Consider the following 23,382-nt stretch of genomic DNA (forward strand, 5'->3'; position numbering starts at 1 on the left):
CCACCTTTCTTACATTATCTTATAAGACCAGCATTATCAAGTAGAACTTTTTATAATGATGAAAGTGTTCTATGTCTGCACTGTCCAGTATGGTAGCCACTAGTTGCGTGTGGCTGTCAATCACTTGAAATGTGTCTAGTGTGGCTATATGATGAAATTTTATTTATTTATTTTTGAGATGGAGTCTCACTCTTTCGCCAGGCTGGGGTGCAGTGGTGCAATCTTGGCTCACTGCAACCTCTGACTTCCTGGTTCAAGTGATTCTCCTGCCTCATCCTCCCAAGTAGCTGGGATTACAGGCACATGCCACCATGCCCAGCTAATTTTTGTATTTTTAGTAGAGACGGCATTTCACCATGTTGGCCAGGATGGTCTTGATCTCCTGACCTTGTGATCTGCCCGCCGTGGCCTCCCAAACTGCTGGGATTACAGGTGTGAGCCACTGCACCCAGCCAAAATTTTATTTTTATTTAATTTTAACTTAAAAGAGTCACAGGTGGCTAGTGGCTATCGTTTTGGACAGTACAGCTGTGGATTTGTGTTTTGTTTTGTTTTGTTTTGTTTTTGAGACACGGTCTCCTCTGTTCCCCAGGCTGGAGTGCAGAGGCATGATCTTGGCTCACTACAGCCTCAATCTCCCTGGCTCATGTGGTCCTCCTACCTCAGCTTCATGAGTAGCTGGGACTATAGGCACATGCCACCGCACTTGGCTAATTTTTTGTAGAGACAGGATTTCATCATGTTGCCCAGGCTGGTCTCAAACACCTGGCCTCAAGCAATGTACCTGCCTCAGCCTCCCAAAGTGCTGGGATTACAGGTGTGAGCCACCATGCCAACAGTACAGCTTTAGACTCAGAAGTTGAGAATTCAGTCCATATTCTGAATCATATGTTTTTGTTTAGCTTTTTGTTTCTTTTCGTAAATGACGTGTTAATGTGGTGAAAATAAGTCGCAGGTAACATTTTTCATTGTGTCTTTATTTATTTTATTTTATTTTTTTAGTTTTAATAGTGTTATGGGGCCAGGTAGTGGCTCATACCTGTAATCCCAGTACTTTGGGAGGATCACTGGAGGCCAGGAGTTCAAGACCAGCCTGGGAAATACAGCGAGATTCCTGTCTCTACAAAAAATTTTAAAATTAGCTGGGTTTGATGGTGTGCTGCTGTAGTCCCAGCCACTCAGGAGGCTGAGGCAGGAGGATCGCTTGAGCCTAGGAGGTCAAGGCTACAGTGAACCATGATCATGCATTCCGCTGCATTCCACCCTGGGTCATAGAGTGAGACTCATCTCTTAAAAAAAAAATAGTGTTATGGTATGAGTATTATTGTGCTCTCTATTTTGAGAAATGTATTTATTTTATAAAATAATCTCAAATTCCTGAATTAGTGTATGTGTATGGATTTTCTCCCCAGTGCTCCACTCCAGCTGCGAGAACTAGTAAATTGTCGTTGGGCAGAAGAAGTAACACAACAGCTTGATACTCTTCAACTCTGCAGTCTCACCAAACATGAAGAAAATGAAAAGGACAAGTATGTCCTCAATTTCTTTGTTCAGTGTTGAATGGATTTTGCCTTTGTGTTGTTTAATGACACTATATTGGTAGTTGCCTTTTAGTTATTTATGAATAAGTAGTGTTATATTTCTTGTTTTTAATTCTTTCAGTCATGTGCTGTTACTGTTAAGTAACATATTCTTATTGTGTTTATTTAACAACAGTTATTTTATGCCATGTATACACACAGATACCTCTCGCCCTCCCCTCCCACCACACAGAAAGTACTTTGCGAGATGATAGGCATACAGAGGTAAATGAGACATGATTTCTGTTAACTGTTCAATGGGGGCACAGTGATAATACAGTGTTAAGTCATTTGAGGGACAAGAATGAATAAATGGTCTTATATTCCAGATTGAAGAATTTTGAACATATCTGGAGAGTTGTTATGAGGAGCAGGTAAAGAAAGGAAAGAGTGATGTGGCAGTGATTTGTTTTTATAGATGAAGAAGCTACAACATGGTTAATTGTAAGGCTTCACTGTCCAGCAATAATAAAATAACTTGAATTAAGTGAGATTCCAGGACCCTTGAATGTTTAGAAATAAAGCCTTGTCACTTTCTATAGAGTCACAACATGGTAAAGCAAGAGGTTGAAACCTCACAGGTCATTAGAAAAAAATTTATCTGTTTCTTCATTATACTGAGGAAATAGAACCATAGAAATAAGAGAACAGGGTGTGGTGGTATGCATCTATAGTCCCAGATACTTGGGAGGCTCAGGCAGGAGGATCTCTTGAGCCCAGAGGTGGCTTAGGTAGCATAGCAAGACCCCATCTCTTAAAAAAAGGGGGGGAAAAAAAAGAAAGAGGCTTAATTATGGTAGTATAACACATTAATGCATAATCAGAATTAAAACCTACTATTCGGACGGGTGTGGTGGCTCATGCCTATAATCTCAGCACTTTGGGAAGCTGAGGTGGGTGGATTACCTGAGGTCAGGAGTTCAAGACCAGCCTGGCCAACATGGAGTACCCTGTCTCTACTAAAAATACAAAAATTAGCCGGGCATGGTGGTGGACGCCTATAATCCCAGCTACTTGGGAGGCTGAGGCAGGAGAATTGCTTGAGCCCAGGAGGTGTAGGTTGCAGTGAGCTGAGATTGTGCCATTGCATTCCAGCCTGGGTGACAGAGCGAGACTCCATCTCCCAAAAAAAAAAAAAACTAAACTAAAAACCTACTATTCAAGTTTAACTGGACTTTTAAGGAATTCTGTCACTTGTAGCATTGTAGAGGTCTCACCAAAAATAATTATTTAATTTCTTTTCTATACAATGGTACATTTCTTTGGTGAACACTTAGGTGTTTTTCCTCTGAAGTGGTGGGTATTACTATTTGGAAAGACCTTTTACCTCTTATTGGGCCTCTTCTATTAGAGCCTCTCAAAAGGAATAGACTGCTATGGTTTGCTAACCTGCTAGTCTTTCTTATTTGCTGTTGGATGCCTACTGGCCTCCCCTTGCTGTAAGTGAATACAGGCTGTTGATTAAGAGGAGTTTTGGCAAATTTTCTATGTTGTAAAAGCTATATTATAAATTTGGTCTTTTGGAAGTCTTGCTAAATGAGCTGCCAAACAGTACCTGATGTATTTCTTCTAACTTGTATTAATTTCCCATTTTATATTCTGATTACTTCTGAATTAGAAATATAAAATATAAACCTATGTAAGTATTTTCTCTAAGCTCAGTGTCCTTCACCAATGAAATGCTTTTTTAAAAATGCAAGAGTGGGCCAGGTGCAGTGGCTCACGCTTGTAATCCCAGCACTTTGGGAGGCCGAGGCGGGTGGTTCACCTAAGGTCAGGAGTTCGAGACCAGCCTGGCCAACATGGTGAAACCCTGGCTGTATTAAAAATACAAAAATTAGCTGGGCGTGGTGGCAGGTGCCTGTAATCCCAGCTACTTGGGAGGCTGAGGCAGCAAGAATTGCTTGAACCCAGAAGGTGGAGGTTGTAGTGGGCCAAGATCGCACCACTTCATTCCAGCGTGGATGACAGAGCTAGACTCCGTCTCAAAAAAAAAAAAAAAAAAAAAAAAAAAAAAAATGCAAGAGTATGTCTACTTTATAAACAAGAGAATACTTAAAACATTTTAATTATGGTAAAATATACATAAAATTTACCATCTTAATCATTTTTTAATGTACAGTTCAGTTATGTTAAGCATGTTCACATGTTCAGCCAATCTCCAGAACTTTTTAAACTTGCAAATCTGAAACTGTACCCATTAAACAACTCCCCATTCCTTCTTCCCACCAGCCCCTGGCAGCCACCATTGTACTTCTGTTTCTATCTATTTGAGTACTCTAGATACTGCATATAAGTAGAACCATACAGTACCTCTCTTTTTGTAACTGGTTTATTTTACTTAGCATAATGTCCTCAAGGTTCATCCATGTGTCAGAATTTCCTACCTTTTTAAGGGTTAATAATATTATATTGTATGTATATGTCACATTTTTTTGTCCATTCATCTCTCAGTGAAAATTGGTGTTGCTTCCACCTTTGGGCTGTAGTGAATAATGCTGCTATGACTATGGATGTTCACGTCTTTGAGACTCTGCTTTCAGTTCTTTTGGTTATGTAATCAGAAGTAGAATTGCTAGATCATATGGTAATTCTATTTTTAATTTAAGTTTTTGAGGAATCTCCGTAGTGTTTTCCATAGTGACTGTACCATTTTACAGTCCCACCAGCAGTGCACAAGGGTTCCAGTTTCTCCACATCCTGGCCAACACTTGCTCTTTTTTGTTTTTTTGATAGCAACCATCCTAATATGGTATGAGGTTAGGATTCACATTTCTCTAATGATTAGTAGTAATGAGCATCTTTTCATATGCTTACCGGAGATCTTTTGCTCATTTTTAAATTAGAGTTTTTAAAATTTATTTGTTGAGTTACAGGTGTTACTTATATATTCCGGATGTTAAACTTTCATTCTTTTCTTTCTTTTTTTTTTTTGTGGTAGAGTCTTGCTCTGTTGCACAGGCTGGAGTGCAGTGGTGTGATTATCAGCTCACTGCAACCTCTGCCTCCCGGGTTCAAGCGATTCTCATGCCTCAGCCTTCTGAGTAGCTGGGGTTACAGGAGTGCACCACCACGCCCAGCTAATTTTTTGTATTTCTAGTAGAGAAGGAGTTTCACTGTATTGGCCAGGCCAGTCTCAAACTCCTGGCCTCAAGTGATCCACCCGCCTTGGCCTCCTAAAGTGCTGGGATTACAGGCATGAGCCACCACTGCACCCGGCCTGTAGTTTATTTGTGTATATGGTGTAAAGTAAGGGTCTGTATTAGTCTGCTAGGTCTTCCATAACAATACTGCCAACTGAGTAGCTTAAACAATAGAAATTTATTTTCTCACAGTTCTGATAGGTGTTAGATTAAATGCTGGCAGTGTTGGTTTCTGGTGAGGCCTACCTTTCTCCTTGACTTATAGATGGCCACCACCTAGCTCTGTCCTTACATGATCTTTGCTATGTGCACGTGCACGCCTGGTGTCTCCTCCTCTTATAAAGGACACCAGTCCTGTTGGATTTGGGTCCTGCCCTTGTGATCCTTACTTAACCTTAATTACCTCCTTAAAGGCTCTGTCTGCAAATACATTCACACTGGGGGTTAAGGCTTTAACCTATGAATTTGAGGGGGGACATAGTCAATCCATAACAGAGTCTAGCTTTATTGTTTTTCATGTGAATATCCAGTTTAAAAGAACGTTTAAAATCGGGTTGTTCATTTTCCATGAGGGTCTAGTATTAAATCATTCAGTTAATCATGTGTCTTGATTATTGTTATCGTTGAACCTGTAGGAAAAGTACTTGTGCATGCTCATGTAGGTATGGTTGCATAATCAATATGATTATTAAGCACATGCCCAAAATGTAGTAGTACAGTAGAATATATCATCTGTAGTGCTGCTTGGAAATGATGCAATATATGTTACGTTTTTAAGAAGCAAATCTGTATTTTGCATGTGATTATAAAGTCCAGATCAATGAAAACAGTACTTTACAAAAAAATGTCCGCATAAACTTCTTTAGCTTACTTTACAGAAGCCATGGAGTACATTTTATACTGTGTTTCTTGAGATATAATCATTTAAAATTGACCAATTTGCCCAAGCTTAAGAATTTGTGGAGGTGATTATGTTCCAATTTTATTTAATTTATAACTTTATTTTCTTTTCATAATGTATAGATGTGAAAATCACCATGAAAAACTTAGTGTATTTTGCTGGACTTGTAAGAAGTGTATCTGCCATCAGTGTGCACTTTGGGGAGGAATGGTGAGCAGAACAAATTCAGTATTTTTTTTTAAGTTAGAGGCTAGAAGGCACTGAAATACTTATTCAGATAGAAAATGGTGTCATTATGCTCTCTTAGAACGAAAATTAAAATGCATCTGCTTTCTAGACACTTTATTAAAGGTATTGTACTGTTATTCCAGAAGAATCTTGTTTGTGCAGTTTGATGGACCCCTTACATAAATATTTTAATCTCTAACACCTATAAAACATATCCTCTATTCATTTGCAGATCTTTTTGTTGTAGGATCTAGGTCACTTTTTTCATTAAAGGTCAGTTGATCAGATGTACTGGCCAACATTTCCAATTTTAGTTCCTTTAAAATGGAGCAAGAACTTAGACACTTGTGAAACAACATGAGTGCGCATATCTAGATCTTATAATTATTTTTTATTTTTTAGATTTTTTTCCAGTTGAATTCAAGAGCAATTTTTAAAGACAGTCTACCTATTGAGCCTGAAGCATTGAAGTTAGTTTTCTTAGAAGCAGCTTTTTTATTTTAAAGTCATGTTCTGTTGTTTACTGAATACTTTTTTTTTTTTTGAGAATTTCGCTTTTGTTGCCCAGGCTGGAGTGCAATGGTGGGATCTTGCCTCACCGCAACCTCCGCCTCCCGGGTTCAAGTGATTCTCCTGCCTCAGCCTCCCTAGTAGCTGGGATTGCAGGCATGCGCCACCACCACGCCTGGCTAATTTTGTATTTTTAGTAGAGATGGGGTTTCTCCATGTTGGTCAGGCTGGTCTTGAACTCCTGACCTCAGGTGATCCACCTGACTTGGCCTCCCAAAGTGCTGGGATTACAGGCGTGAGCCACCGCGCCCAGCCTCTGAATACTTAATTAAATGATCTCCTTACAATGATAAGTACAATTGTCATAAATAGGTTGAGAATAAACACAATAGATTCTTAGGAAAGATAAATGATGGGGGAAATGGAAGTGGATAGGTATCTAGAGTTGCCATGAGAATTGATCATTCTGTGGACATCAGTCAGTATGTTTTACAGAGAGAGTGGCAGGCCAGATTGGTTGAGTAGAGCTCAATTCAGAGAGCTTTCTGTTAGAATTTGAATATTAATGTGCTGACTAGAAAAAATTAAGTTCTCACATTTAATACTTTAAATACATAGGTTTTATAAGAGACAGTAGAAATGTTTTTTTCTATACTTAAACATGTAAAAATCTACATCTTTTTTGGAGACAATAATGGGATACTTTGGCTAAATAAGACAATTCTAGTAAGAACTTATACGGGGTTTCTTATATTAAAAATTTAATAATTCTGGTTACCAATCAAAATTATTTTTAGGTAGTTAGCTATAAAAATTGTTCTTTGAGCTGAATGCAACTGGATTTGTGAGGCTAACTTGTATCAGTCTTCTATCTCTGTAGTAACTCTGTGAGATGGAAAATGGGTTCATTGCTTTTGTTAATTTTGTATCCTGGGCTTTTTCTTCAAGTGTCTTTCTAATTCATTCAGCTGTGGTAAAGACTAGGGATTTGGTGATGAACATATCAAACAATTAATTACATACTTAATTGGCTTGATAAATTATAGGAATAAATACAGAGAGCTGATGAGGATGCATAACTATAGCAGCTGATCCTGTAAATCTGAGCTAAGTGCAAAGGATGAGTAGGATTAAGACAAACCAAGATGGGAGAGGGAAGATGGAGAATTATTATTATTATTTGTTTTGTTTTGTTTTTTTGAGACAGTCTCACTCTGTCACCCAGGCTGGAGTGCAGTGGAGTGATCTCAGCTCACTCCAACCTCCGCCTCCCGAGTTCAAGTGGTTCTCCAGCCTCAGCCTCCCGAGTGGCTGGGATTACAGGCACATGCCACCACGCCCAGCTAATTTTTGTATTTTTTGGTAGAGATGGGGTTTCACCATGTTGGCCAGGCTGGTCTCAAACTCCTGACCTCAGGTGATCCACCCGCCTCAGCCTCCCAAAGTGCTAGGATTACAGGCGTGAGCCACCGTGCCCAGCATTGTTATTATTATTAGTATTATTATTATTATTATTATTGGTTTTTATTTTTTAAAAATTATTATTATTTTTTTGGGATAGAGTCTCTATCACCCAGGCTGGAGTACAGTGGCCCGATCACAGCTCACTGTAAGCTCTGCCTCCTAGGTTCAAGCAATTCTCATGTCTCAGCCTCTTGAGTAGCTGGGATTACAGATGTGCGCCACCATGCGTGGCTACTTTTTGTGTTTTAGTAGAGACGTGTTTTTGCCATGTTGGCCAGGCCAGTCATGAATTTCTCAGTTCAAGCGATCTGCCCTCCTCAGCCTCCCAAAGTACCGGGATTACAGGCATGAGCCACCACACCTGGCTGAGAATTATTTTTTAATAAGAGGGAGTAATTTTTGTAAAGTCCTGGTGGAAAGAAGTTTGAGGACATGGAAGAAGACTAGTGTTGCCTTAGAGAAGAGTGACTGGCTGATAAGGTTGTGGCAGATAATTTGAGCTGTGCTTAAAGATTTTGGTTCTTTTTAATAAGTTAATTTCTAGTTAAATGAGTATTTTGCTAAAGCCCTTTATTTACAGTCTTAAAAGAGTTCCTACATGGACCAAGTGATTTTAAGCAGGCACTAGCCTGCTTCAACAAAATTAAATTAGCTAATAAGATAAAGTTCATTTGAAATATTTACCAGTTTATTAGTGTCCATAGAGTGTTACAAAGGAATGTAAATGCAGATGAGATATGTGAAAGTGTTCTAAAGCTACTCTAATTTAAATAGCATGGCGGACATACCTTTAAACCTTTGGCAGAAATTTATGAGCAACATGTCACTAAAGTGAATGAAGAGGTAGCCAAACTTCGTCGGCGTCTCATGGAACTGATCAGCTTAGTTCAAGAAGTGGTAAGACTACTACTAAAATATAATTGTTTTTAATCTGTAATATATAATAATATATTTATATAATATAAGTTAATCAGATGTTGAAATCAAGATTTTCAAGATTTGCAAATTTGGTAGGCTGTACCTATAGTCAAATCCCATAAATTTCAGAGTATCTGAGAAATTTGCATACAGAGCCCCTGGCTTGTAAGGAAGCAGTTGGAGTCAGAGAATTACCACTTACGCAGAATTAGAAAATCAGTGAATTTAAAAAGTCTGTTTGCTACAGAGTCAATAATTAACTTATTTTTTCTTTTTTTTGAGATAGAGTTTCACTCTTGTCGCCCAGGCTGGAGTGTAATGGTGCGCTCTCAGCTCACTGCAACCTCCACCTCCCGGGCTCAAGCGATTCTTTTGCCTCACCCTTCCGAGTAGCTGGGATTACAGGTGCCCGCCACCACACCCAGCTAATTTTTGTATTTTTAGTAGAGACAGGGTTTCACCATATTGGCCAGGCTGGTTTCAAACTCCTGACCTCATGATCCACCTGCCTTGGCCTCCCAAAGTGCTAAGATTACAGGCGTAAGCCACTGTGCCCGGCCCCAATAATTTACTTCTAAACAGAATCAGTATTGACTTTTACAGTCATTCATTAAGCTATACACTCTTTGGATCCCCAACTTTTGGGTGAGTTTCTTTTACTAAGGAATGAACTATTTGTGATGTCCTGATTCAGAACTCCACAGAGTTGAAAGTGCAATATTTAACATTACTCTTTAGATATTGTATAGGTCAAACAGCTTTAGTGAGCTATTTATAATGTTATTTCTGTGAAAAAATGTGATAAGCCCCCAAGAATGAAATACTAAGCATGTTTTTAGAATACATTTTGTTTCAAGTTGTCAGAATGACAGTCATAAATGAGGTTTATGGACCGTTTCCTAACTTAAAATGAAGTTTGTGGACCATATCCTAAATTAAAAACAGATGCCTTCTTTGTTTTGCCCCTTTAGGAATCAAGAACCAAGTGATCATTTATAACATTCTTTATGCAGAAAATTTGTGTTTTTGATTGCATGTCTGCCATTTTGAAATATAAGCGAGTTGGGTCATTTCCATTTGACCTTCCTCTAACTACCTTTTTCCTATTATCTATTCTTGGCAATATTATAATGTGATGCTCTGTTTTTAAAATTTACCCAATTAAAATTATTCTTACCTCTTTATCTTCTAGGAAAGGAATGTAGAAGCTGTAAGAAATGCAAAAGATGAGCGTGTTCGGGAAATTAGGAATGCAGTGGAGATGATGATCGCACGGTTAGACACACAGCTGAAGAATAAGCTTATAACACTGATGGGTAAGTGTTTATGTATGCTGCTGAGGTACCTGGTGCTTTCAGCTTCTTTGAGATTCAGTCTTTGAAGAGTAAGGGTGGTGATCCTAGGAAGGAATCTTGAGATTTTAGGCAACTCCATGTTGTTAAAATTTAGACAGATAAATGTTAGACTTGTATTTAGAAACGATAGGAGAGAAAAATTTTCATAGCCATTTGGATGAAAATCCAAGTTTTCATAGCCATTTGGATGAAAATCCTAATGGCCAGTGGGCATCATTGTTAGGTAGCTTTTTCTCCAAATCTAACAGAATTCCTTCTACTAACGTTCCATATCCTGTCCATCCATTTTCATTGGGGATGAAGAAACTGACATTTGTAAACATCAGCGTCATCCCCTGCCAGCTTTTTCTTAGAGATTTGAAGTCTCAGCTTTTGATTTCTAGTAGGGTTCATTTTACGTATGCTTAATTATATTTATTGCTGACCTTTTTGCTTTTCAAAGATTCCTTCATTCTTCTTTGATTGTGGAGCTTGGTATTAAACTTAAATTTTAAGTAAGAATTTGATCCAATGCTATAGTTTGTTTTGTTTGATTTGTTTTGGTGATCTTAGTCCTTCCAGTGTTTTGCTGACTAAAACCAGCTTTGCATTTTTTATCATAGACCAAAGTGAAATATATATACTTTAAATAAGGTGTGAACAAAGAATTTTTTTTTTTTTTTTTTGGCTATCTTGATTCTCCAGGATTTTAGCCATGTCTTTGTGTCATCCAAAATAATGATTTTATCCATTTTATTTTTAACTTTTTAAAAATGAGATGCAAATATCTTTGAGTTTGTATATTTGTATATCATTTCATGAATTGCTTTTCTATTATAATCCTATACTATTTAATATCTGATTTTTAGTTTTTTTCCCACAGACCAAGTAGCAAATAGTCTTAAACAATCATTCTTCTAGTAGTTAGATTGGAAAGCACAGTTCATCCACCCAGTGGAGCAATTAGACAAAACCTGTAGGTATTGATTATACCGGTCACAATGCCACTTAAAGATTTCATGTAAGTGAAAATCGTTCTTAGATCCTCAGTTGCAGTCATACATGTAGGTGATCTTAGTTTTTCAGAACTCTAGATAATATTTGAGATCCCTTTAAGTTCATTAAGCCATGTAGAGTACTGGATGTTGATATGTATTAGGACTTTAAAATTGAGCGGATCTTGACTAGTGATGTGATCTTCAGTCGTAGCCAAATAAACATTTGCATGTGGTCTTGTTTTTCTTGAGTGAATTTGTTCATTGCTTCATTTATTTAATTGAATCAACCAGAAGTCAAATAATACAGTACAGATCTCTTAAGTTTATTAATTTTCCTACCTGTATAACTGTGAAATAACTTCCCTTTCCAATAACTGAACTTGCCCTGCTTTTGTGGCTTTCAAATTATTTTTCATTATGAAAAATTATAATTTGTGATTTCCAAGATAGCTTTTATGATTAAATAGGATTCTTTCTAAGGATAAGAGGTGGGGAAAAGGATATTTTCAGGGTTAGTTTATCTTTAGAATAGTCTTATAAGCCTCAGATTTTTAATTCATACCATAATATCTGCCACTAATTTATTATTATTATTACTATTTTTTGAGACGGAGTCTCGCTTTGTCATTCAGGCTGGAGTGCAGTGGCACTATCTCGGCTCACTGCAACCTCCGCCTCCCGGGTTCAAGCAGTTCTCCTACCCAACCTCCTGAGTAGCTGGGACTACTGGCACGTGCCACCACCCCTGGCTAATTTTTTGTATTTTTAGTAGAGATGGGGTTTCGCCATGTTGGCCAGGCTAGTCTTGAACTCCTGACCTCAGGTGATCCACCCGCCTCCGCCTCCCAAAGTGCTGGGATTACATGCGTAAGCCACCACACCTGACCTTTGCCACTAATTTTTTTTTTTTTTTTTTTGAGATGGAGTCTTGCTCTGTTGCCCAGGCTGGAGTGCAGTGGCGCGATCTTGGCTCACTGCAACCTCCGCTTCCCAGGTTCGAGCGATTCTTCTACCTCAGCCTCCCAAGTAGCTGGGACTACAGGCGCGTGCCACCACGCCCTGCTAATTTTTGTATTTTTAGTAGAGACAGGGTTTTACCATATTGGCCAGGCTGGTCTCAAACTCCTGACCTTGTGATCTGCCTGCCTTGGCCTCCCAAAGTGCTAGGATTACAGACGTGAGCCACCACCCCTGGCCTCTGCCACTCATTTTTAAGTTTAATTATGTATCGTAATGTTGTCCATAGGCTAATGTTTTAGGATTGTGTGATGTGGTTATAGTAGAAATTATGTCTGTTAATATTAGATTCTAGCTAATACTTTATTTTAACTCTTTTTGCAACCTAGAAATTCTGAGTTTTGTTTCAAAAATAAAAGTTCTAGGCTGAGGCAGGTGGATCTCTTAAGCCCAGGAGTTCAAGACTAGCCTGGGCAATGTGGCGAAACCCCATCTCTACCAAAAAAAAAAAAAGAAAAAGAAAGAACAATTAGCCAGGTGTAATAGTGTGCTCCTGTAGTCCCAGCTACTCAGGAGGCTGAGGTGGGAGGATCGCTTGAGCCTGAGAGGTGGAGGTTGCAGTGAGCCGAGATCGCGCCACTATACTCCAGCCTGGGCAACAGAATGAGACCCTGTCTCAAAAAATAAAAATAAAAATAAATAAAGGCCGGGCGCCTTGGCTCATGCCTGTAATCCCAGCACTTTGGGAGGCTGAGGCAGGCAGATCATCTGAGGTTGGGAGTTCGAGACCAGCCTGACCAACATGGAGAAACCCATCTCTACTAAAAATACCAAATTAACCGGGCATGGTGGCACATGCCTGTAATCCCAGCTACTCAGGAGGCTGAGGCAGGAGAATCACTTGAACCCAAGAGGCGGAGGTTGAGGTGAGCTGAGTTTGCGCCATTGCATTCTAGCCTGGGCAACAAGAGTGAAACCCCATCTCAAAAAATAAATAAATAAAATAAATAAAAGTTCTACCTATTAAATGTTTTTCCTTATCAAATAACACTACAGATTGATAAAACTTTTGCTTTCCTCATGGATGTACTTCCAGTTTTTCAAATTTTGGGTTTACAAAGAAAATGGCCTGATTTGGTAAGCATACCTATCTTCTTTTTGTTTCAAAACATATAAAGCACTTTCTTCCTTTTCTATAAGGATAATTTCTGTAATGATAATTTTTTTGTTTGTAATTTGAGACAGGGTCTCACTCTGTTGCCCAGGAAGGACTGCAGTGGTGCGATCAAGGCTCATCGCATGACTGCATGCAGCCCTGACCGCTTGGGCTCAAGCAATCCTCATGCCTCAGCCTCTTGAGTAAATTGGACTGCAGGCATGCACCACCACTCCTGGCTAATTTTTTATTTTTTTGTAGAGACTGTGTCTCACCATGTTGCCTAGGCTGGTCTCAAATACCTAGGCTGGTCTCAAATACCTAGGCTCAAGTTATCCTCTTGCTTTGGCCTCCCAAAGTGCTGGGATTACAGGCATGAGCCATGGCCCCTGGCCAGTAATAATTTGTTTATCCTTTTCTGTCTCCAACTTTTTGAGACTGTTCATCTCTGTGGGCATTTTTTTTTTTTAAACAGTCCTTGTATATTCACAGGACAGACCTTTTGCTGACATTTAACCTAAAAATCTGGCCCACTTTGTATTCTCTTTTAAGCCACAGTTAAATTTGGTGAAAAATCATTTCAGAATAGCTGATTGAATGAAATTCATGTTATTGCTTCTTCCCAAGGGAATATGAAAATCTAGAAAAGTACATTTTTTGCTTAAAGTATATTGTCATTGCACATTTCATTTCTTAAATGAATTTGATCTCAGTGATATATTGTCTAAAACTAATTAGAATTGGTTCTGAAGTTCCATTTTCAAGGCTACTATAATATTCAACCTCTTAAAGTTGAATAAGAATTTTTAGGGTAGCTGTAATGAAGAATTTTGCTTACTTGAAGTGTATTTCTTGTTATTAAATATGTTCATTGGAAGTTAATTTCATTTTTAAACCAGTAATGAACCCAAGTGTTGATGATTCACTATTTTTCATCAGGTCAGAAGACATCTCTAACCCAAGAAACAGAGCTTTTGGAATCCTTACTTCAGGAGGTGGAGCACCAGGTGATGAAATATTAAATGTAATGAAATAGTCTTTATCCTTTTTTCTCTGTATACTATAGTTTTTTTTTTTTTTTTTTGAGACGGAGTCTGGCTCTGTCGCCCAGGCTGGAGTGCAGTGGCGCGATCTCGGCTCACTATAAACTCCGCCTCCTGGGTTCACGCCATTCTCCTGCCTTAGCCTCCTGAGTAGCTGGGGCTACAGGCGCCCGCCACTACGCCCGGCTAATTTTTTTGTATTTTCAGTAGAGACGGGGTTTCACCATGTTAGCCAGGATGGTCTCGATCTCCTGACCTGGTGATCTGCCCGCCTCAGCCTCCCAAAGTGCTGGGATTACAGGCGTGAGCCACCGCGCTCAGCCTTCTCTGTATGTTATAAAAGTTTTTTTTTTTTGACAGAGATTATCTGTATGAGATCAAAAGATCTGTTGATCTTTGTGTTATAATGGAGATTTTTATGAAATTAGGAATCAGCTGATTCTTCTCAAGTTTTTTCTTCATGTTTGGGAACTGCATTAGAACTGCATTCTGCTTTGTAAGAACAGAATTATTTCTATAGAAATCTGAATGTATAAGAGGTTAAAATCTCCCCACACTGTGACTTAAGTGGTGGCTTTGAGATATTATTGCCAGTTACTTTACATGTAGCGATTATTATGCTAAAATTTAGCATTTTTATTTATTGAGGAAACAATTAAGTCCTAAATAGCAGGCATCATTGTAGATATTGGTGATACAGCAGTGAACGAAATGGTAAAATTCTGTCCTCATAGAGTTTATATTTTAGATTAGGGTGGGTGAATATGAAGCATATAGTAAATGAGTAAATAAAATATGTAGTGTTGCGTAAATATCTGATACATTCACTTGTCTGGAATTTGCTTTTTGTAATTTCTCTCTATGCCTTATACACAGCTGTCTCCTGAGATTTTTATCTTAATCATTCTGGGGATTCCCTTCACATCTTTCTTGTATTGAATGTCATGTTTCCTGATTCCTATGGTTTCCACTTTCTTGGTTTACTTGTTTTGTTTTAATATCCCACTTCCCTCAGTAGCTTTCCAGGAAGGGTAATCAGAACACATTTTTCTTGACTGCATTGTCTGAAAATATTTTTATTTTATCTTTGTACTTGATTGACAATTTGGCTTGTAGGATTCAGCACATAAATATTTACTAAATACTCTTATTTTTCTTCATTATCCCCATTCTTTTTTCCTTTTCTTTTTACATACACACATATATATCTGTGGGGCATTGGCCCCAGGACCTTCATGGATACCAAAATCTTCAGATACTCAAGTCCCTTATATAAAATGGCACAGTATTCTCATATAACCTATACACATCTCCCATATACAGACGTGTCAAATTATGACCTTTTGGTCAATGACAGACTGCATATTTGATAGTGATCCCATAAGATTAGAATGGAGCTGAAATATTTTTGTTGCCTAGTAGTGATGTCTAATGACATCATAGCCATTGTAATGTAGTAGCACAAAGCATTAATCATGTGTTTATGGTGATGCTGGTGTAAACAAACATATTGCGCTGCTAGTTGTATAAAAATATAACACATTATTATGTATGGTATATAATACTTGATAAGTATAATAAACAACTATGCTACTGGTTTATGTATTTACTATACCATACCATTGATTATTCTAGAATATATTCTAGAGTTTACTCCTACTTTTTAAAAAAACGTTGACGGTATTCCAGAAGAAGGCATTGTTAGTATTGTAGATCCATATGTGCTAGTACCCGTGAAGACTTTTCAATGGGACAAGATGTGGAGGTGGAAAGTGGCGATATTGATGATCCTGACCATGTGTAGGCCTAGGCCATTGTCTTAGTTTTTAACAAAACAGTATTGAGATTGGGTGTACACCTGTAGTCCCAGCTACTCAGGAAGCTGAGGTGGGAGGATTGCCTCAGCCCAGGAATTCAAGGCTGCAGTGTGCTATGATTGTACCTGTGAATAGCCACGGCACTCGCCTGGGAAATATAGCAAGACCCATCTGTTTAAAAAAGTAAAGAAATAGGCCGGGCATGGTGGCTCATGCCTGTGATCTCAGTACTTTCAGAGGCCGAGGTGGGCGGATCACTTGAGTGAGTTCAAGACCAGCCTGGGCAACATGGTGAAACCCTGTCTCTACTAAAAATACAAAACTTAGCTGGGCGTGGTGGCACATGCTTGTAGTCCCAGCCACTCGGGAGGGTGAGACATGAAAATTGCTTGAACCCGGGAGGCAGAGGCTGCAGTGAGCTGAGATCGTGCCACTGCACTCCAGCCTGGGCGACAGAGCGAGACCCTGTCTCAAAAAAAAAAAAAAAGGTAAGTAATATTAACCGAAAAATGTAGGCTACATGGTGATATAGCCTGATAGTCTTTATGTAAAGTTTGAAAACATTCAGAACATTGTTTATGGATGTATGTACACACATAGTAATTGTGGAAACACATGTATAGTGGTAATAAACTTCTGTTGAAGGGAGCAAGTTGCTTTTGGAAGAAATGGTGTCAAGGAAGGATATACACAGTAAGCATTCAATTAATACGTTAAAATTTTTTGTATTATGTGTGTATGTATGTACATATACACAGTGATTTTTAGCATACCTTAAAAATCTTTAGCAAACAGTTCAAATAACTTTAGATCATTTTATGTAAATTGTTTAAAAAACCATAATGCCTTGGGCAATGCCTGACACATAATAATATGAATGACAAAATATGCAGCTGTTTGTTGTTTTCTGCTGTTACCACTTACCATTATGTCATTGGTTGATGCAGTAGCTCAAACATGATATCATTATTCTTGGTAACCCAAGACTATAAACTTTGATATATATCACATGATATATGATACATTTTTTTTTTTTTTGAGACAGAGTCTTGCCCTGTTGCCCACGCTGGAGTGCAGTGGCGCGATCTTGGCTCACTGTAACCTCCGCCTCCTGGATTCAAGCAATTCTTGTGCCTTAGCCTCCTGAGTAGCTGGGACTACAGGCACGTGCCACCACGCCCAGCTAATTGTTATATTTTTAGTAGAGATGGGGTTTCACCATGTTGGCCAGGCCTTGAACTGGCCGGGTCATGAGGTCTTGAACTCCTGACCTCAAGTGATCCACCCGCCTCAGCCTCCCAAAGTCCTGGGATTACAGGTGGGAGCCACTGTGCCCAGCCATATGATGTGTTATTTTTGGTGAGCCTTAAGCAACTGTTATTTAAAAGATATAAACTCACCTGTAGGTGGGTTTATGAATATCATTTATATGGCATTTGATAGTATATTAGTTTGCTAGGCCTGTTATAACAAAGTACCAATGACTGTGAGACTTAAACAATAGAAATTTGTTTTCTCATTATTCTAGGGGCTGGAAGTCTAAGATTCAGGTGTTGGCAGGTTTCGTTTCTTCTGAGGTCTCTCTCCTTGGCCTGTAGATGACTGCCTTCTTACTGTGTCCTCACGTGGACTTTTCTGTGTGGTTGTGCAGCCCTAGAGTCTCTTCCTCTTAATAAGGACACCAGTCATGTTAGATTAAGGCCCTACCCCAGTGGCCTCATTTTAACATAATCACCTCTTTAAAGATTATCTCCAGATAGACTGAGGTACTGGAGGTTGAGCCTGCAGTATATAAATTATGGAGGAAAGGGGCACAAAATTCAGCACATAACAGATAGTTTACAAAGCTTTTTCACTATAACTTCATAATCCTTATAACAAACTTCACAAAGTAAGCAGTGGTGGATATTACTATTTTAGTTTTGTATGTAAACAGACTCAGAGTCATGTAATTAGTCAGTGGCAGAACTGGGAGTTACTTCAAACTGGTTTTTTTGAAGAAAAAATTAGTAGTCTTATCTTTTATCTACCATGATTATGTTACGGAAGTTAGATTTATTACTTTTTCCCAAAATAGTGTTTCCAAAATTAGTATCAGATAGTGCACGCGCGTGCGCGCGTGTGTGTGTGTGTGTGTGTACACACGGGTGTATGTGTGTACATTTTGTATTCTGTTACCTAAAATACAATCTGAGAAATTGCTTTTAAAAGCTTTCAACTTGGTGAGTCATGGTGGCTCACACCACACATGTAATCCCAGCACTTTGGGAGGCCGAGGCGGGTGGATCATGAGGTCAGGAGTTCAAGACCAGCATGACCCACATGGAGAAACCCCATCTCTACTAAAAAATACAAAAATTAGCTGGGTGTAGTGGCACGCACCTGTAATCCCAGCTACTCAGGAGGCTGAGGCAGGAGAATCACTTGAACCCAAGAAGCGGAGGTTGCAGTGAGCCGAGATCACACCATTGCACTCCAGCCTGGGCGACAGAGCAAGACTCTGTCTCAAAAAAAAAAAAAAAAAAAAAAAAAGCTTTCAACTTACAGGTTTGTTCATTAATACATTCATAAGAACTTCACTGTACCAGCCTGAAAGTATATTTGTACTTGCTTAAAACCTCATTTATCCTAAAATGTAAGGAGAGAAAAATGCATTAATATTAAGTATACTTATTCAGTGACTTTACTGTTAGAATATTATAGAAATAAACCTAGATTCTTCGTACATTCTTAATTCTCAAGCTCACTTTGAGTTATTTTTACCATTTTTTTCAGTTTATAATCAGAATAATTTGTAATTTCTTAAGAATTTCGAGGTGGCAGTGAATAGTAATTTTGTTTGTTCAGATAATTTTTTTCCTCACACAGTTGCGGTCTTGTAGTAAGAGTGAGTTGATATCTAAGAGCTCAGAGATCCTTATGATGTTTCAGCAAGTTCATCGGAAGCCCATGGCATCTTTTGTTACCACTCCTGTTCCACCAGACTTTACCAGGTATAACACAGTTTTTAATTTTATTTTCATTTGAAATTTATGTGGAAATGCATATACTTGTTTCAAAAGAATGTAATTTTTTTTAATGCCATCTCTCTCTCTTTTCTTTTATAGATAGGGTCTCACTTGTTGCCCAGGCTGGTCTCAAACTCCTGGACTCAAGTGATTTTCCCACCTTGACCTCCCAAATTACTAGGGATCATAGACATGAGCCACCACACTTGGCCACTCCATAGCTTTTTAAGGTCTTGTTTATAATGGAGTGGTCTGGAGAGCTCTGTTGTATACATACAAATCTAGTTCTCCTGATAAGTCTCACAGACTGACACTTTTGACTCTTAAGAGAAAATGATAATGAACTAGGAGTCATTTTTTTTCCAAGAGCTCCATCTTCCATAGTATAGAAAAAAATAATTGATTACATTAGCTTCATCAGTGTACCTTTTGAATTGAACTATATCTCCTAACACAAAACTCAGAAACTGATGAAATGCCAAAAGAATTTGAAGGTGACGCCATGTTATCTCCAGATCCTAAAAGATAGAGAGAGGAAATATTTATGGCAAAAACTATCCTAGTTTTCATCTTGGGCTAAACCTTAGAATTTTTCTGAACAGCATATTCCTTCAAGCATGTTTGTCATCATTCTGTGGTGTTAGACTGGTGGTTTCTGACTAGATATTGGAATCACTTGGGATTTGGCTGAAAATTAATCAGTGCTGGGTCATACCATACCCCAGGCCATTTGAAAGAAAATCTTTGGGTGTATATTAGTCTACTTGGGCTGCTATAACAAATACCATATACTGGGTGCCTTAAACAACAGAAATGTATTTTCTCACAGTTTGAGAGACAAGAATTCCAAGATCAGGGTGTCAGAAAATGCACTTTTTTGCCTCAGCTTGCAGACAGCTGCCTTCTTTCTGTGTCTTCACCTCACCTTTTCTCTGTTCTTGCTTGGAGAGAGATCAGTCTCTGGCGTCTCTTTCTCTTTTTGTGAGGACACAAGCCTTATTGTATTAGACCCACCATTATCAACTCGTTTAGCCTTAATTATCTTCCTAAAGGCCCTGGCTATAGATACAGTCACATTGGGGGTTAGGGCTTTAACATGGGAATTTGGGGAGACACAATTCAGCCTATGACATTGGGTTCAGATGGACATTTTCAGTTTGTTCTTTTAAAATCTCCTTAGCTTATTCTAAGATGAGGGGTGAAGCCACTGCTTCAGATAAACATTTTGGTGTGACAGACTTTATCTTAGAGAGATGACTTATGGAATACTATCAAGTTTTCCTACCATGGTGAGGGCTGTGGCACATTTAGAAAACAGCCTTTGTTATAAAAATGTTTATATGTTGAGCTGCCTTTTCTTTTTCCTCTAATATGTGATGCCTGTGATGACCACAGAGCATTCATTGTACTATTTTATTTTTTATTTTTTTAATTTATTATTTTATTTATTTATTATTATTTATACTCCGTCTCACTCTGTCACCCAGGCTGGAATGCAGTGGCGTGATCTTGGCTCACTGCAACCTCCACCTCCCAGATTCAAGCAATTCTCACACCTCAGCCTCCTGGGTAGCTGGGAATATAGGCATGCACCACCACGCCCAGCTAAGTTTTGTATTTTTAGTAGAGACGGGGTTTCTCCATGTTGGCCAGGCTGGTCTCAAACTCCTCACCTCAAGTGATTTGCCTGCTTTGACCTCCCAAAGTGCTGGGATTATAGGTGTGAGCCACCATGCCTGGCCGCATTCGTTTTACTAGAGTATATCATATAAGCCAGGGCTTTTCAATCTTGGCATTGTTGACATTTTGAGCAGAATAATTATTTGTGGGGTGGGGTGAGCTTTCCTGTGTTTTATAGGATGTTTAGCAGTATCCCAGTAGCACTCCCCACCCCACCACCTTGCAGTTGTGACAGACATATTTCCAGACACTGCCAAATGTCCATGGGGACAAAATCACCCCTGACTGAGAATCACTGTTATAAGCCCTTCTTACTCGTTATAGATGCCACAGTCTTATAAACAGAAGGGCGAAGTTTTTCTGACAGCTAGAACTCCGGTGGTTCTCATTGACCAGTAGAAGTCTTCCTTTCTTTCTGATTAACAACCTCATAAAATACTCATATCTTTTTAAAGCACTGACTTTTTTGTTTAAATCTCTATTTCTGAATGACAGCACTGAATATTATTGAAAAGACTACTTATTTGCTGTCATTAAGTAGATTTGGTTGAAGAATGTTCACCAAAATCCCTAGGCTGCCTCATTGATACTGTGGTCAGCTATTTCAGTTTTGAAGATTTGTTTTCTGAACCGTTTCATCCCCTCTGGAATGAAACAGATTTTGACCTAAGAGTCATATATAAAAATTAATGTTTCTCAATCCAAAGTGTGGTACATGGATGACCTAAGTCAGAGCTTTGTGTGGCATTTGTCTGAAATGCAAATTCGCAGGCCAACTTCCCCAGAATCTTTAGAGGTGGTATTCAGAAATGTGTCTTGAGCACTCTAAGTAATAATACTGCACTAAAGTTTGGGAACCATTGATGTATGTAAATTCCCATTCTTATACTACTTTCAGCAGCTCATCAGGCAGGCAACAATGCTCACTAGTCTGTTAATTAAGCACTTTTAGGGCCTTCTCTCTTTCTCCAGTAACGCTCACTACCTTATTGGAAACTTTGGCTTTTAATTTAATTCTTATTAGAACCCTATTTTATTAGTTGCAACATACAGGAAAAGAGGGCCAAATAAGAAAGACCAGCATTCGTGACATTAAGTTACACACGAAAGTTTAGATGTGCAAAGCAGTGGTGTTTCTGTTGCCTTTAGTTCCATCAGTTAGTAATTGGTGGTGGAGCCACAATGGAGAAGACAAGGTCACTAAATCAGTGAAGTGTTACTTATTAAAGACCATGTGCCCAGTATTGTTGTAGGTGCTACATGGGAGAAGAGGAACTAAACATCTTACTGCGGGCTGGGTGCAGTGGCTCATGCCTGTAACCCCAGCACTTTGGGAGGCCGAGGCAGGTGGATCACTTGAAGTTGGGAGTTCCAGACCAGCCTGACCAACATGGAGAAACCCCATCTCTACTAAAAATACAAAATTAGCTAGGCGTGGTGGTGCATGCCTATAATCCCAGCTACTCCGGAGGCTGAGGCAGAAAAGAAAAAATAAAAGATACAATAGTATAGCTGTCAGTTCATAGAGAGTTTTATGTTTCAGGGAGAAATACTCAAGTTGATAAGGAGAACCAGTTTTTATATAGCTCAGCAGTATATTTCCTTAAGAAACAAATGGATGCTTGTGGTTCTCCCTTTTTTCCCTTTGTTGATGAAGTTATGATGAGGTTACTGGTCTGAAGATTTGCAGATCAGTGACTTCCAGATTACTGGGCTAGAGATGATTTGAGGGTGGTTTCCCATATTCTGTGAAGACAAAGATTCACTGACACCATCATGAGATGAATCCAGTCATCATAACCAGAGCGGTCTACACTTGTAAGAGAGGAGGAGAAAATTTTAAAACTATGAAAAGATAAAGCAGTGCCTCATCTGCAGCCACAGAATGATAACATCAGTATGATTGAAGATAATCTCTAAATGAATGAGCATAACATGGAGATGTGGTGGTGGAATTAGATGGCCTAGCAGTAGCAATAGCTTGTATATACATATAAAGAATGCAAAATCAGTGAGCTGAGATCGCGCCACTACACTCCAGCCTGTGTGACAGAGCGAGACGCCGTCTCAAAAAAAAAAAAAAAAAATTAAAATTAAAAAAGCAAAATAATTTCTTTTGCAAAAGAAATTTTGAGCAAATATTTCCAACTCTACGAATCTGCCAGCAAGTATTTGTAAACATTCATTCAGTGAATATATGCCAGCTATATTTTAGGCATGTGTTAGGTGCTAGCATTAAGCATAATACAGAGCTCTTTGGATTTATAATTATGATTTAGAAAAACAGGTTATTGGAACAGTAATAAAATTAATGTGGTAACTGGTGATAGGGGAAGTAAGTATCCTGTTTAATGCTGCCCCATACCACTAATTTGTCATTATACTATTTGTGTCCAAAAAGTTTTCTCTAGGAAAATGTACATATGTAAAAGTATATCACAGTACCTGTTTTCTATGCTCTGAATGTGGTCATTTTCTCCTAGCAAGTGAGACTAGGGTAAACTGGACTGTAACCTCTTGGTTCATGAGTGTTAGTAACCTATACTCTTTAGCCTGGAAGCTTTCTACTTCACCATTCTGAGTTGAAAATGGCATTTCCTGTTGTTGATTTCTGTTCTGCTGAAGTCTTTTGACCCTTAATGGCC

At 38.7% G+C, this 23,382-nt stretch overlaps 1 protein-coding gene across 16 annotated transcripts in view; it reads left to right on the forward strand.

The window, feature by feature from the left end:
- The window catches only part of TRIM37 (tripartite motif containing 37), a 126,438-nt gene that overhangs the window by 17,337 nt on the left and 85,719 nt on the right, over positions 1-23,382 (forward strand). For all 16 annotated transcript variants that reach the window (XM_054457918.2, XM_054457916.2, XM_063655646.1 and 13 more), the window contains exons 4-9: positions 1,413-1,529; positions 5,747-5,834; positions 8,601-8,723; positions 9,937-10,060; positions 14,129-14,196; positions 18,918-19,042. In XM_054457918.2, coding sequence (XP_054313893.2) covers positions 1,413-1,529; positions 5,747-5,834; positions 8,601-8,723; positions 9,937-10,060; positions 14,129-14,196; positions 18,918-19,042 — 645 coding nt within the window. The remainder of the gene's footprint in view (positions 1-1,412; positions 1,530-5,746; positions 5,835-8,600; positions 8,724-9,936; positions 10,061-14,128; positions 14,197-18,917; positions 19,043-23,382) is intronic.

This window comes from Pongo pygmaeus, chromosome 19, assembly GCF_028885625.2.
Source record: "Pongo pygmaeus isolate AG05252 chromosome 19, NHGRI_mPonPyg2-v2.0_pri, whole genome shotgun sequence".
NCBI classification, from domain to species: domain Eukaryota; kingdom Metazoa; phylum Chordata; class Mammalia; order Primates; family Hominidae; genus Pongo; species Pongo pygmaeus.